The sequence below is a fragment of the Mytilus edulis genome, chromosome 8 (assembly GCF_963676685.1).
Source record: "Mytilus edulis chromosome 8, xbMytEdul2.2, whole genome shotgun sequence".
Classification (NCBI taxonomy): domain Eukaryota; kingdom Metazoa; phylum Mollusca; class Bivalvia; order Mytilida; family Mytilidae; genus Mytilus; species Mytilus edulis.
This window is the reverse complement of record NC_092351.1, coordinates 63,774,305-63,788,223: the sequence shown is the minus strand read 5'-3', so window position 1 is coordinate 63,788,223 and position 13,919 is coordinate 63,774,305. Positions and strand designations below refer to the sequence as shown.

At 31.3% G+C, this 13,919-nt stretch overlaps 3 protein-coding genes across 3 annotated transcripts; all 3 read left to right on the top strand.

The window, feature by feature from the left end:
* Nucleotides 1-341: 341 nt before the first annotated feature.
* LOC139484278 (uncharacterized) lies at nt 342-2,285 on the top strand. Its single transcript, XM_071268012.1, has one exon. It carries the CDS (start codon nt 342-344, stop codon nt 2,283-2,285), a length of 1,944 nt encoding a protein of 647 aa, XP_071124113.1.
* Nucleotides 2,286-2,907: 622 nt separating this feature from the next.
* LOC139484277 (uncharacterized) lies at nt 2,908-4,851 on the top strand. The gene has a single exon (XM_071268011.1). It carries the CDS (start codon nt 2,908-2,910, stop codon nt 4,849-4,851), a length of 1,944 nt encoding a protein of 647 aa, XP_071124112.1.
* A 622-nt stretch (nt 4,852-5,473) lies between these two features.
* On the top strand, nt 5,474-11,553 carry LOC139484276 (uncharacterized). The gene is made up of 3 exons (XM_071268010.1): nt 5,474-7,408; nt 9,963-9,995; nt 11,152-11,553. The coding sequence occupies exons 1-3, from the start codon at nt 5,474-5,476 to the stop codon at nt 11,551-11,553; spliced, it is 2,370 nt and encodes a 789-aa protein (XP_071124111.1).
* The last annotated feature ends 2,366 nt before the right edge of the window (nt 11,554-13,919 follow it).

Here is a 13,919-nt window from a genome sequence, read left to right as displayed (position 1 = left end):
ATCGTTTTCTGCATTGAGAATGATCCGCATTTCCTGTTTGATGGGATACGTATATGGTGTTAATTTATTGTTCCGGTGGACAAAGCTTTTAGCCTTGAGTTGAAAATACTTCATGACATGATTTACTTTGAAAAGTTCCACAAAACAATGTGACTCATTTATACATCATCAACACGGACAATTTCTCACTGCTATCTTATTCCCGCCTATCAACCCACGTGAATGTGGGCGGATCTTCTTTCAAGGTTTATAACATGTGTAAACCTAAAAATTCTTCAGCCACCCAATGTGAGCTCAACAAAGGAACGTAGCTAAGAGAATCACCCAATGTGAACTCAAAAATGGCACGTCGTTTTAATAGAAATGCTAAAAAGCAAAAATTCCGATTCTACAATAAAAAAGAACGGAATAAATACAATATGCAGCAAAGAACTGCACATGCAAAAAAGCATGTTATTAATCTATCAAAACGCAGATTATCAAATCAGGAATATATCCTGTTGGCGAAAGGCTTGAAATTTATACCAACGCCATCAAGCAAAAATGCAAAAATGTCTATACTAAAAGACTACAATGAATTTGCTAGAAAATTACGATGTCGGTATATGTTCAGTCAAGAAAAAACTGACCTTCATCCATTTCGTAGCAATACAGGATATAAACCTGCCTCTACGTGCCATACGTTGGAAAATTATATAGATTTAACCAAGCTTGAATTGTCTTTTCTACCAATAGAAAGAAATGTAAAAAACAATCTTACTAAGGGCGAAAGAATAGCGCTACGCAATTTGAAAAATGATGAAACAATAGTAATAAAAAAGGCAGATAAAAATTCAAATTGTGTTATTTTAGACAGGCTAGACTACATAACAGAAGTCACAAGACAACTAAATACTCAACATTACTGCCAATTAGATTCATTTAACATGGCAGAACTGAAAATCCAGGTCATTGAGTATATTAAATCATTATACGACCAAGGCATAATCGACAAAATATCATTTAAATTTTTAACAAATGGTCAAAAATTTAGAGATGCACGATTAGGGAGAATTTATATTCTCCCAAAAATTCACCGTCTTGAAACAGAGACGTTTAAACAAATACAACATGATGGATTAAATGAATTAAATATAATTCCACCTGGCAGACCAATTATATCACAGTGTGGTTCTGTAACTGAACTTATAGGTCATTACGTTGACTATTTTCTTATACCAATAGTTCAAAATCAGTCTACATATATAAAAGATACTACATCGTTCATTAATATCATTGAGAAATTAAAACCTATGGCAAACAGCCTTTTGGTTTCATATGATATAACACAGATGTTTACTAATCTACCTCAAGAAGCGTTATTGGGTGCGGTTGAACGAGCATATGACAGTTTTGACAAATCAAACTTCAAAGTCAATGCTCCGCCAGTCAATGTATTGATACATTTGTTGAGAATTATTTTAGAAAACAATGTATTTGAATTTGATGGGAAAATTTACAAACAAGTAATAGGTACGGCAATTGGTGCAGTTCCTTCACCGGAAATCTGTGACATACTTATGTTTGAAATAATGAATCAAATTATTTCTGCATTTCAATATAAAGACAAAATATTCTATCATGGAAGATATAGAGACGATGGATTCATAATATATGATGGAACATCAGATGAAATTATAGATTTTTTTCGTCTAGCAAATGATTATAACCCCTTATTAAAGTTCACCTATGAAATCAAAAACGATAAAATGTCGTTCTTGGATGTTGATGTAATTAAAGGTCAACGATTTACAACATATGGCATCCTTGACCTTGAAATACATTTTAAAGAAACAAATTCTTATCTGTTTCTGCACAGAAATAGCTGTCACTCACAGCATGTATTTAGAGGATTTATTAAAGGTGAAGCAATACGGCAAATTAGAAATACAAGTGACCATAACAAATTAATAAACAATCTAACTAATTTCAAAGTGAAATTATTAGATAGGGGTTATGATAACGCTGAAATAGATGATAGTATTACTGATGCTTTATCAATTGACCGTACTGATTTATTACAACAAAACAAATCTAAAGAGAAGCAAAGTATTCCGTTAGTTTTAATAACTAAATATAATCCATATATACGTAAAATAAAGAAACGTATAATGAAACACTGGCATTTATTACAGTTCGACGAAGACTGTGTACAAATATTCAATACAGCACCAATAGTTGCGTATAGCAAACATAAAAGTATTGGAGATATGCTTAGTAGATCAAAGTTAAAGAATGTAACATAAAATTGACAGTTGGACCCCTGATGATGGTAGATCTGTCATAACAACTAGATATATTGAAGAAGAATTAAAATATAAATATATCAATATAAACATGAATAATTTTCATATTTGATTATATTCAAATAATGCATCTTGAAATGACCATCCCAAGCTTAACTACCGAAACACGAAATTGATATTTGTGTCGGGTCCTATCAGCAATATGGGATGCGTGGTTGCATGGGTGTTTTATTATAACAAAATGTATTCATGGACGGCTGTCCTACTGCACCTTACCGAGAATCGTTTTCTGCATTGAGAATGATCCGCATTTCCTGTTTGATGGGATACGTATATGGTGTTAATTTATTGTTCCGGTGGACAAAGCTTTTAGCCTTGAGTTGAAAATACTTCATGACATGATTTACTTTGAAAAGTTCCACAAAACAATGTGACTCATTTATACATCATCAACACGGACAATTTCTCACTGCTATCTTATTCCCGCCTATCAACCCACGTGAATGTGGGCGGATCTTCTTTCAAGGTTTATAACATGTGTAAACCTAAAAATTCTTCAGCCACCCAATGTGAGCTCAACAAAGGAACGTAGCTAAGAGAATCACCCAATGTGAACTCAAAAATGGCACGTCGTTTTAATAGAAATGCTAAAAAGCAAAAATTCCGATTCTACAATAAAAAAGAACGGAATAAATACAATATGCAGCAAAGAACTGCACATGCAAAAAAGCATGTTATTAATCTATCAAAACGCAGATTATCAAATCAGGAATATATCCTGTTGGCGAAAGGCTTGAAATTTATACCAACGCCATCAAGCAAAAATGCAAAAATGTCTATACTAAAAGACTACAATGAATTTGCTAGAAAATTACGATGTCGGTATATGTTCAGTCAAGAAAAAACTGACCTTCATCCATTTCGTAGCAATACAGGATATAAACCTGCCTCTACGTGCCATACGTTGGAAAATTATATAGATTTAACCAAGCTTGAATTGTCTTTTCTACCAATAGAAAGAAATGTAAAAAACAATCTTACTAAGGGCGAAAGAATAGCGCTACGCAATTTGAAAAATGATGAAACAATAGTAATAAAAAAGGCAGATAAAAATTCAAATTGTGTTATTTTAGACAGGCTAGACTACATAACAGAAGTCACAAGACAACTAAATACTCAACATTACTGCCAATTAGATTCATTTAACATGGCAGAACTGAAAATCCAGGTCATTGAGTATATTAAATCATTATACGACCAAGGCATAATCGACAAAATATCATTTAAATTTTTAACAAATGGTCAAAAATTTAGAGATGCACGATTAGGGAGAATTTATATTCTCCCAAAAATTCACCGTCTTGAAACAGAGACGTTTAAACAAATACAACATGATGGATTAAATGAATTAAATATAATTCCACCTGGCAGACCAATTATATCACAGTGTGGTTCTGTAACTGAACTTATAGGTCATTACGTTGACTATTTTCTTATACCAATAGTTCAAAATCAGTCTACATATATAAAAGATACTACATCGTTCATTAATATCATTGAGAAATTAAAACCTATGGCAAACAGCCTTTTGGTTTCATATGATATAACACAGATGTTTACTAATCTACCTCAAGAAGCGTTATTGGGTGCGGTTGAACGAGCATATGACAGTTTTGACAAATCAAACTTCAAAGTCAATGCTCCGCCAGTCAATGTATTGATACATTTGTTGAGAATTATTTTAGAAAACAATGTATTTGAATTTGATGGGAAAATTTACAAACAAGTAATAGGTACGGCAATTGGTGCAGTTCCTTCACCGGAAATCTGTGACATACTTATGTTTGAAATAATGAATCAAATTATTTCTGCATTTCAATATAAAGACAAAATATTCTATCATGGAAGATATAGAGACGATGGATTCATAATATATGATGGAACATCAGATGAAATTATAGATTTTTTTCGTCTAGCAAATGATTATAACCCCTTATTAAAGTTCACCTATGAAATCAAAAACGATAAAATGTCGTTCTTGGATGTTGATGTAATTAAAGGTCAACGATTTACAACATATGGCATCCTTGACCTTGAAATACATTTTAAAGAAACAAATTCTTATCTGTTTCTGCACAGAAATAGCTGTCACTCACAGCATGTATTTAGAGGATTTATTAAAGGTGAAGCAATACGGCAAATTAGAAATACAAGTGACCATAACAAATTAATAAACAATCTAACTAATTTCAAAGTGAAATTATTAGATAGGGGTTATGATAACGCTGAAATAGATGATAGTATTACTGATGCTTTATCAATTGACCGTACTGATTTATTACAACAAAACAAATCTAAAGAGAAGCAAAGTATTCCGTTAGTTTTAATAACTAAATATAATCCATATATACGTAAAATAAAGAAACGTATAATGAAACACTGGCATTTATTACAGTTCGACGAAGACTGTGTACAAATATTCAATACAGCACCAATAGTTGCGTATAGCAAACATAAAAGTATTGGAGATATGCTTAGTAGATCAAAGTTAAAGAATGTAACATAAAATTGACAGTTGGACCCCTGATGATGGTAGATCTGTCATAACAACTAGATATATTGAAGAAGAATTAAAATATAAATATATCAATATAAACATGAATAATTTTCATATTTGATTATATTCAAATAATGCATCTTGAAATGACCATCCCAAGCTTAACTACCGAAACACGAAATTGATATTTGTGTCGGGTCCTATCAGCAATATGGGATGCGTGGTTGCATGGGTGTTTTATTATAACAAAATGTATTCATGGACGGCTGTCCTACTGCACCTTACCGAGAATCGTTTTCTGCATTGAGAATGATCCGCATTTCCTGTTTGATGGGATACGTATATGGTGTTAATTTATTGTTCCGGTGGACAAAGCTTTTAGCCTTGAGTTGAAAATACTTCATGACATGATTTACTTTGAAAAGTTCCACAAAACAATGTGACTCATTTATACATCATCAACACGGACAATTTCTCACTGCTATCTTATTCCCGCCTATCAACCCACGTGAATGTGGGCGGATCTTCTTTCAAGGTTTATAACATGTGTAAACCTAAAAATTCTTCAGCCACCCAATGTGAGCTCAACAAAGGAACGTAGCTAAGAGAATCACCCAATGTGAACTCAAAAATGGCACGTCGTTTTAATAGAAATGCTAAAAAGCAAAAATTCCGATTCTACAATAAAAAAGAACGGAATAAATACAATATGCAGCAAAGAACTGCACATGCAAAAAAGCATGTTATTAATCTATCAAAACGCAGATTATCAAATCAGGAATATATCCTGTTGGCGAAAGGCTTGAAATTTATACCAACGCCATCAAGCAAAAATGCAAAAATGTCTATACTAAAAGACTACAATGAATTTGCTAGAAAATTACGATGTCGGTATATGTTCAGTCAAGAAAAAACTGACCTTCATCCATTTCGTAGCAATACAGGATATAAACCTGCCTCTACGTGCCATACGTTGGAAAATTATATAGATTTAACCAAGCTTGAATTGTCTTTTCTACCAATAGAAAGAAATGTAAAAAACAATCTTACTAAGGGCGAAAGAATAGCGCTACGCAATTTGAAAAATGATGAAACAATAGTAATAAAAAAGGCAGATAAAAATTCAAATTGTGTTATTTTAGACAGGCTAGACTACATAACAGAAGTCACAAGACAACTAAATACTCAACATTACTGCCAATTAGATTCATTTAACATGGCAGAACTGAAAATCCAGGTCATTGAGTATATTAAATCATTATACGACCAAGGCATAATCGACAAAATATCATTTAAATTTTTAACAAATGGTCAAAAATTTAGAGATGCACGATTAGGGAGAATTTATATTCTCCCAAAAATTCACCGTCTTGAAACAGAGACGTTTAAACAAATACAACATGATGGATTAAATGAATTAAATATAATTCCACCTGGCAGACCAATTATATCACAGTGTGGTTCTGTAACTGAACTTATAGGTCATTACGTTGACTATTTTCTTATACCAATAGTTCAAAATCAGTCTACATATATAAAAGATACTACATCGTTCATTAATATCATTGAGAAATTAAAACCTATGGCAAACAGCCTTTTGGTTTCATATGATATAACACAGATGTTTACTAATCTACCTCAAGAAGCGTTATTGGGTGCGGTTGAACGAGCATATGACAGTTTTGACAAATCAAACTTCAAAGTCAATGCTCCGCCAGTCAATGTATTGATACATTTGTTGAGAATTATTTTAGAAAACAATGTATTTGAATTTGATGGGAAAATTTACAAACAAGTAATAGGTACGGCAATTGGTGCAGTTCCTTCACCGGAAATCTGTGACATACTTATGTTTGAAATAATGAATCAAATTATTTCTGCATTTCAATATAAAGACAAAATATTCTATCATGGAAGATATAGAGACGATGGATTCATAATATATGATGGAACATCAGATGAAATTATAGATTTTTTTCGTCTAGCAAATGATTATAACCCCTTATTAAAGTTCACCTATGAAATCAAAAACGATAAAATGTCGTTCTTGGATGTTGATGTAATTAAAGGTCAACGATTTACAACATATGGCATCCTTGACCTTGAAATACATTTTAAAGAAACAAATTCTTATCTGTTTCTGCACAGAAATAGCTGTCACTCACAGCATGTATTTAGAGGATTTATTAAAGGTGAAGCAATACGGCAAATTAGAAATACAAGTGACCATAACAAATTAATAAACAATCTAACTAATTTCAAAGTGAAATTATTAGATAGGGGTTATGATAACGCTGAAATAGATGATAGTATTACTGATGCTTTATCAATTGACCGTACTGATTTATTACAACAAAACAAATCTAAAGAGAAGCAAAGTATTCCGTTAGTTTTAATAACTAAATATAATCCATATATACGTAAAATAAAGAAACGTATAATGAAACACTGGCATTTATTACAGTTCGACGAAGACTGTGTACAAATATTCAATACAGCACCAATAGTTGCGTATAGCAAACATAAAAGTATTGGAGATATGCTTAGTAGATCAAAGTTAAAGAATGTAACATAAAATTGACAGTTGGACCCCTGATGATGGTAGATCTGTCATAACAACTAGATATATTGAAGAAGAATTAAAATATAAATATATCAATATAAACATGAATAATTTTCATATTTGATTATATTCAAATAATGCATCTTGAAATGACCATCCCAAGCTTAACTACCGAAACACGAAATTGATATTTGTGTCGGGTCCTATCAGCAATATGGGATGCGTGGTTGCATGGGTGTTTTATTATAACAAAACTTTCAAAGTCAATAGACCGTAACTGAAGGGCGGGGCCAAATAATGTCCATGTTAATGAGATTACCAATACTAATACAACTGCATACCAAATATTTTTGACTTACTATTAGTGGTTCACCATAAACTAGGCCTAATCACAAACTAATACATTGTTGTGGGCTCACGCATTTATGTTGACTATCTGCTTTTTAATTTTAATCTAGTTTTATCAAAATATTGGGCAAACTTAAATGAAATTGTAATTAATAATATCAGAGGTGTATTCAATCAAGGAACAAACAAAGGCTTTCAAGACATAATCTTGAATCTTATGAGCTCAATTTCAAAAACAAAACATGGGAAAGACAAATGCCTTTAGTAAACTGTTAACAAAATAAAACACTTGGATATACAAAATGTGTTATAAAGATGATAATATTTATCACATTCAACATAGTCCCATCATAGTGAATACTAGTTACATGATTTTTCATTCATGCTTTACATTTTTCTTATGTTCAATCGTAGTGTCTTTAAAAACTATTTTCATACATATACAACAACATCTGTATTCAGTTAATAATCACATGAATGTATATTAAAGTAATGTAAAAGTAATCATGATTACACCTGTTTTGTGCAATGTATTCGATTACATTACATTTACTTATAATCAGAAATGGAATGATTACTGATTACATAGGATTACACTGCAAAATGTAATCGATTACAGCTGATTACGATTACTGATAACGATTACCCAATGCCTTATTAGAAGTTTCAACCTTTGGACCATAATTATAGACGAATGGTTATTTTACACTCACTGGTCTTGGTGTCTAAGTCACCTTGGGCTATTGCCTAATATTTGGTTCATATTCCAACAAAAGCTTTGTCATTCTTGATTTTTTCACAATTTAAAGTTAGGGTTAAGTTACGTTATCCATACTCAAGCTTTGTTTACCTGGTACCTTTTGTTAGCTATTATTCGTGTCTTATATGTTATCCCACTGACTTGTATTGTAGTCCTGCCATGTAATGTTGTAATTGTAATGTTATACTTAACATTGTCATAAAAGCGGGATGTTTGGCATGCCACAAAACAAGGTTCAACCCACCATTGTTTTCTTCAAATGTCCTGTCAGGAACATGGCCATTGTTATATTATAGTTCGTTTCTATGTGTGTTACATTTTCATGTTGTGTTTCTGTTGCGTTGTAGGTCTCCTTTTATATTTGATGTGTTTCCCTCAGTTTCAGATCGTAACCCGTATTAGTTTATTCAGCAGTATACTACTATTGCCTTTATTATTTTGAATTTTTGAAACTTTACAAACCTGGGAACATGTATTTGGGCGAAGACAACATTATGCCCTTGACTATCGTTTGTTTCTAGTTTTTGAAAAAACCTTTGCCATTAGGAATGTTTTTAAGTATTACAGTTTGGAGGGGGTTGATTCTCCGAACCCCAAAAATTGGACCTAAGTTGTTAAAGTTCTGTAACTTGACACACCTTGATATTTTAGTCAAGACAACCTTATGACTATGCACATCATTTGTTTCTCGTGTGAACAAAAGCATTGTCTCTAAAGCCCAACTTTTGATCTCCATTGAAGAAGTTTCGTAACTTTACTCGTCTTGGTCTTTATGGCCAGGCAATCGTAGACAACATTTGTGATTATTAATAAATAAAATAACTCAAATATAAAAATAAATCAATAAATTTAATTATAAAGAGCAATACGAAATTTTATCATGTTTATGCAACAAATAATATATAAAGAAGGAGCTAATTCAGTAAAAGATAGGTTGAAGTGAAATTTAATACAAGAAAGGAAAAGAAAATTCAAGAAAGAAACACATTCATGTAGAGTTAAATGACTACGGATTTAAAACAAATTGACGAGAACATTGAAAATTAAATGAGAAACGATGAAAATGCTGTTTCTATTTTCTACATGTCAATTAAATATTTACGCTTTAACGTTCTCTACAAGATCTTAAACACAAAATATGTAACGGTTGTTCGATTTCGATAGGCCAATAACAAGATAATGTCCATTGTTGGAATACCTTTATTTTACTTTACATATTTATGTAGGAGTATGAGGTAGAATAAGCTAAGAACAGAAAAAGATGACCATTTTAAGAAAGTAGAAGCAGGATTCCAGGTAACAATTTGTTTTAAATTAATGCTCTAAAATTTGGAATAAGTATACATTCTGTATACTCTAGTATTTGTATAGTTCAATGCATAGTGCAGGAAAATGTGTATTTACGTACTGTGCTCTAATAAAATTCTGTACTTTTTTTTCTATTTTCAGGAAAATGAACCGTACAGATATGGCAGCATGAAGGTAAGCTCAACAAACTACCTGTTTTGCTTTTTGGAGAATTATTTATTGCCTAATACATCCGACGATACCATCGGAAATTATGATTAAATTTTGATATCAAAAAATTAATGAATAACAAATTGCATACATTTTCTTATTAGTTTGGTATTAATATAAAGATCCATTTTGTTACATTTTTGTGATCAATTTATTTTGCAATCCGTAATGGCAGTCAGCAGGGTTCAAGAACATCAGTTATTTGACCTGTTTGTCAAATACGTTTTATTAAAATACACTTTTTCACTCTTTTCGGTCTTTTTGAAAAATGTTGTTTGTGCCATGTCCAAAGATTATAAGAAAAATAACCAAATGTACTAATTTAAAGTAAAAAAAAGTGTGTTTACTATTATTAAGTGTGGACAAGTTCCAATTCCAATTATCCCTTTTTATTTGATGATTATATAAATCAAATTACAAATGATCACATTGGAAGTGAAACATTTCAGTATTTTATAAACAGCTTTCTCTTTACTGATTTAAGGTTAACATTAATGTCAAATAATGTAAGTGTAGGACAGAAAGTCAAAAAACAAAACTGTGTTTTGAGATAGTTTTCTTTGCTTAACATTTCTTTTATGTTTCTTGATTGAAAATACATTTGACAATTTTGTTAACAAATTTTCATGTAAAAAGTCATTTCTATGAAAACAGAATTATAATTCTTGCTTCTTGGTGCCTATAAATATTATGAATGATAGTTATTATATGGTATTACGTCTATGGTCTCGTCTAAAAAAGCTAAATACACATAAAAACGGATGGAAACTATTTGAAAGTTGAGACTCTAACACTAACTATTATCAAATATCTTTTAACAACGAATATTTTGATGGAATACAGACAGATTTTGTGTTAGTGAGTTTCTAATGCAGTGCTTGTAGTTGGTGTATATTGTTCATACTCTATTTATGTAAATTGTTTTGAATAATTTTGGCCGTTAATTTTTACATAACAGTCTTAATGTCAATGCCGTTTCAGATATTTTATGTTTCGTTGTTGTTCGTTATGAGAATAATGATAAACTACAATTTGATTTTATGAATTAAAACAGAAAAACTAAACATTCATTTAAAATTTTTACAATTAACCGAAATATAATTATGTTCTATATTTTTAGGTGAAAGAATGTTTACTCCCTGTAGTTGTAGAAATGGGTTTAAACTACTCTGGAATTGCTGCAGGGGTATTAAACTCAACAGATTCACAGGAAAGTATTAAAATACTGCTTTGGGAGTCGAAGGAAAGTTGCAAAGCCAACTCAAAAAAAACAACTACTGCAATATTAGTCAGACCAGATAAAACAGTTGATAGCATCGGTATCGAGGCTGAATTAAAACATTATAACAGTAGCAAAGACAATCACGAAGAATGGTTCTTTTCCAAATCCTTCATGATGACATTATGTGAGAGAGAGGTAAACTTCAAATACTTTTCTATACATCTTGTTTCAATATCTGTCACTAAATCAAAAATAAAAAACTATTATGAATCATTTGCTAACTTTTATCACTGTCTATAGCAATGCAAAGGACTCATGTTTGTGAACTTAAAGTTGAGTTTTGTAATTGGCAGTTTCAGGGCTAAGTCTGGTTTCAACAGCTCAATAGTCAGAACTTCGGTTTTGACAGGAATATCATTTGTATGGTCATTTATGTAAATTACTGTTTGCAAATGTATGAAATATTCGAAATTCTAAGTATGTATTATCTTAGGAAAAGATTACTGTAACCGTATTTGGCACAACTGTTTTAATTGCCCTTCATTTTTATACATGTTCGGCTTCTAACTATTTTGACATGAGCGTCACTGATAATTATTATTTAGACGAAACGTGCGTTTGGCGTATCAAATTGTAACTTTGTACCTTTGATTACTATGTGATATACCTTTTAACGTTGATACACTAACCTAACATCAAATTGAAGCTTGAATACAGTATTCGGCTTCGCTTTCATTCCATATGGAATTTACTGATCCCTTATAAACAGTATTACGTCACTAGCACACTATGTAACGAAATTATCTTACCGACTTTCTTTACGTGTGAAATTTAAAATAATAAGGCTTTACTAGCTCAGGATTAGACTGCCTCAGCTGTATTTGACAAAACTTTTAGGAATTTTTGGTCCTCAGTGCTTTTTAATTTCGCACTTCATTCGGCCATTTTAACATTTGTTTATTCTAGCATCACACCACTAATGGGTCTTTAGTAGACGAAACTCGTTTCTAGTGCAAATACAAAATTTCAATCATGGTATCTACGATGATTTTTTCTAATTGAGTCATTACTTATTTCTTTCATTTTTTCTTGTTGTTTGCAATTTATTTATATTTAGGATACAGAAAGTGAAGATGTGTTCATAGAGGATATTCAAAACGAAACAAAGTTGGATGTTAAATTTGTTATTTCTGCTTTCATCGAGAAAATGAAAACTGAGATATTGAGAAAAATAGATGTCAAATGGAACACTGATATTCAGTTTATATTAACTGTTCCACCTATATTGAAAAACAAAGAAAAACAGCTTATGTCCAAAGCTGCTGAAATGGTATTTAGCTTTCTGTCTACTTTTGTAAAACATAACATTTTCTCAAATTTATAGTACAATTTCATAAAACGAAAGTTGTTTACTACGACTTCAATGAAAAATGTATAATATCAAAAGATGTGGCATTAGTGCAAAACAATTGCGAGCCCCAAACATGACAAAAAAATCAAACTGTAAGATCAATCAATTGAGAGGGGAAGTCTATAAAAACTTACAAAGAACAAACGACGGAAGGTGAAAAAAACATCTGTCCTCTTTTTTTTCAAAACCTGTTACTTGTATAATAGTTGTGCATAGCTCCATTTTACTGATACAATTGGACGAGCTACTTTAACAGACATAGTTTTAATTTTCTTTTTGTCACCCTTGAAACCATTCTAAAGTACACGAACATTATAGCTATGACCAGTATATGTGTTTTTCATCGTGAGTATGCATATGACGTCACATGTTTATATGCTTCAGACGATGTAACATTTTCGCACACTTTTTTATTATTGTAATTTAAAGCCATATTTACTAATTGGAATTAGAACGAAAATAATTGGATTGCTACGCTTTCGTGAAGCTTGATTTTGCTATCCAAAATATCCGTTTACATATAAAAGGTAAAAAACGTAAAAAAATTAAAAAATGTCATGGCTTTTTCAACCTACTTATTTGTCACTCTTTGCAAGTGCTTTTTTAACAAATTAAAACTTTAACAATACATTCGAACGTTAATTAGCTTGTAGATTCATAAATTATTCCATTATTGCGATTTTGTCATTTTTGACTGAAATGAGATTTTAATTTTTATAATTCTGAGAAAAATCCTACTTCATTCATATAAATATTTAAAATGAGGGTTTAAGTCAAGGCGTTAAACTTTACATCTTTTTCGCTGTGATAAAAACCTTGCATGGTTTCTGAATTGACAGTAAACAATCCCTTAATGAAATATTATTTGTCGATAATACGTTTTGAATGTGTAATATATCATGTATAAGGACATGTGGCGATATAAGTATTTGAGTCAAAGAAGAGGGGCGAAAGATATCAAAAAGACAAATAGACAAACATTAGTACACAAGACACAACATTTAAAACATTTAAAACTAAAGAATAAACAACACGAACCCCACCAAAAACTTAGGGTGACCTCGTGAGCTCCGGAAGGGTAAGCAGATCATGCTCCATATGTGGCACCCGTCGTGTTGCTCATGTTATAAAAAATGCGGTAAATAGTCTAATTCGGTAGGTCACATTTATGAAAGGTAAGGGGATGATTTCAACTGCACCATTCAAAACTCTTGGTTTAATAGCTTTCTTGTGAGAAGCAAAACCTTTATCGAGA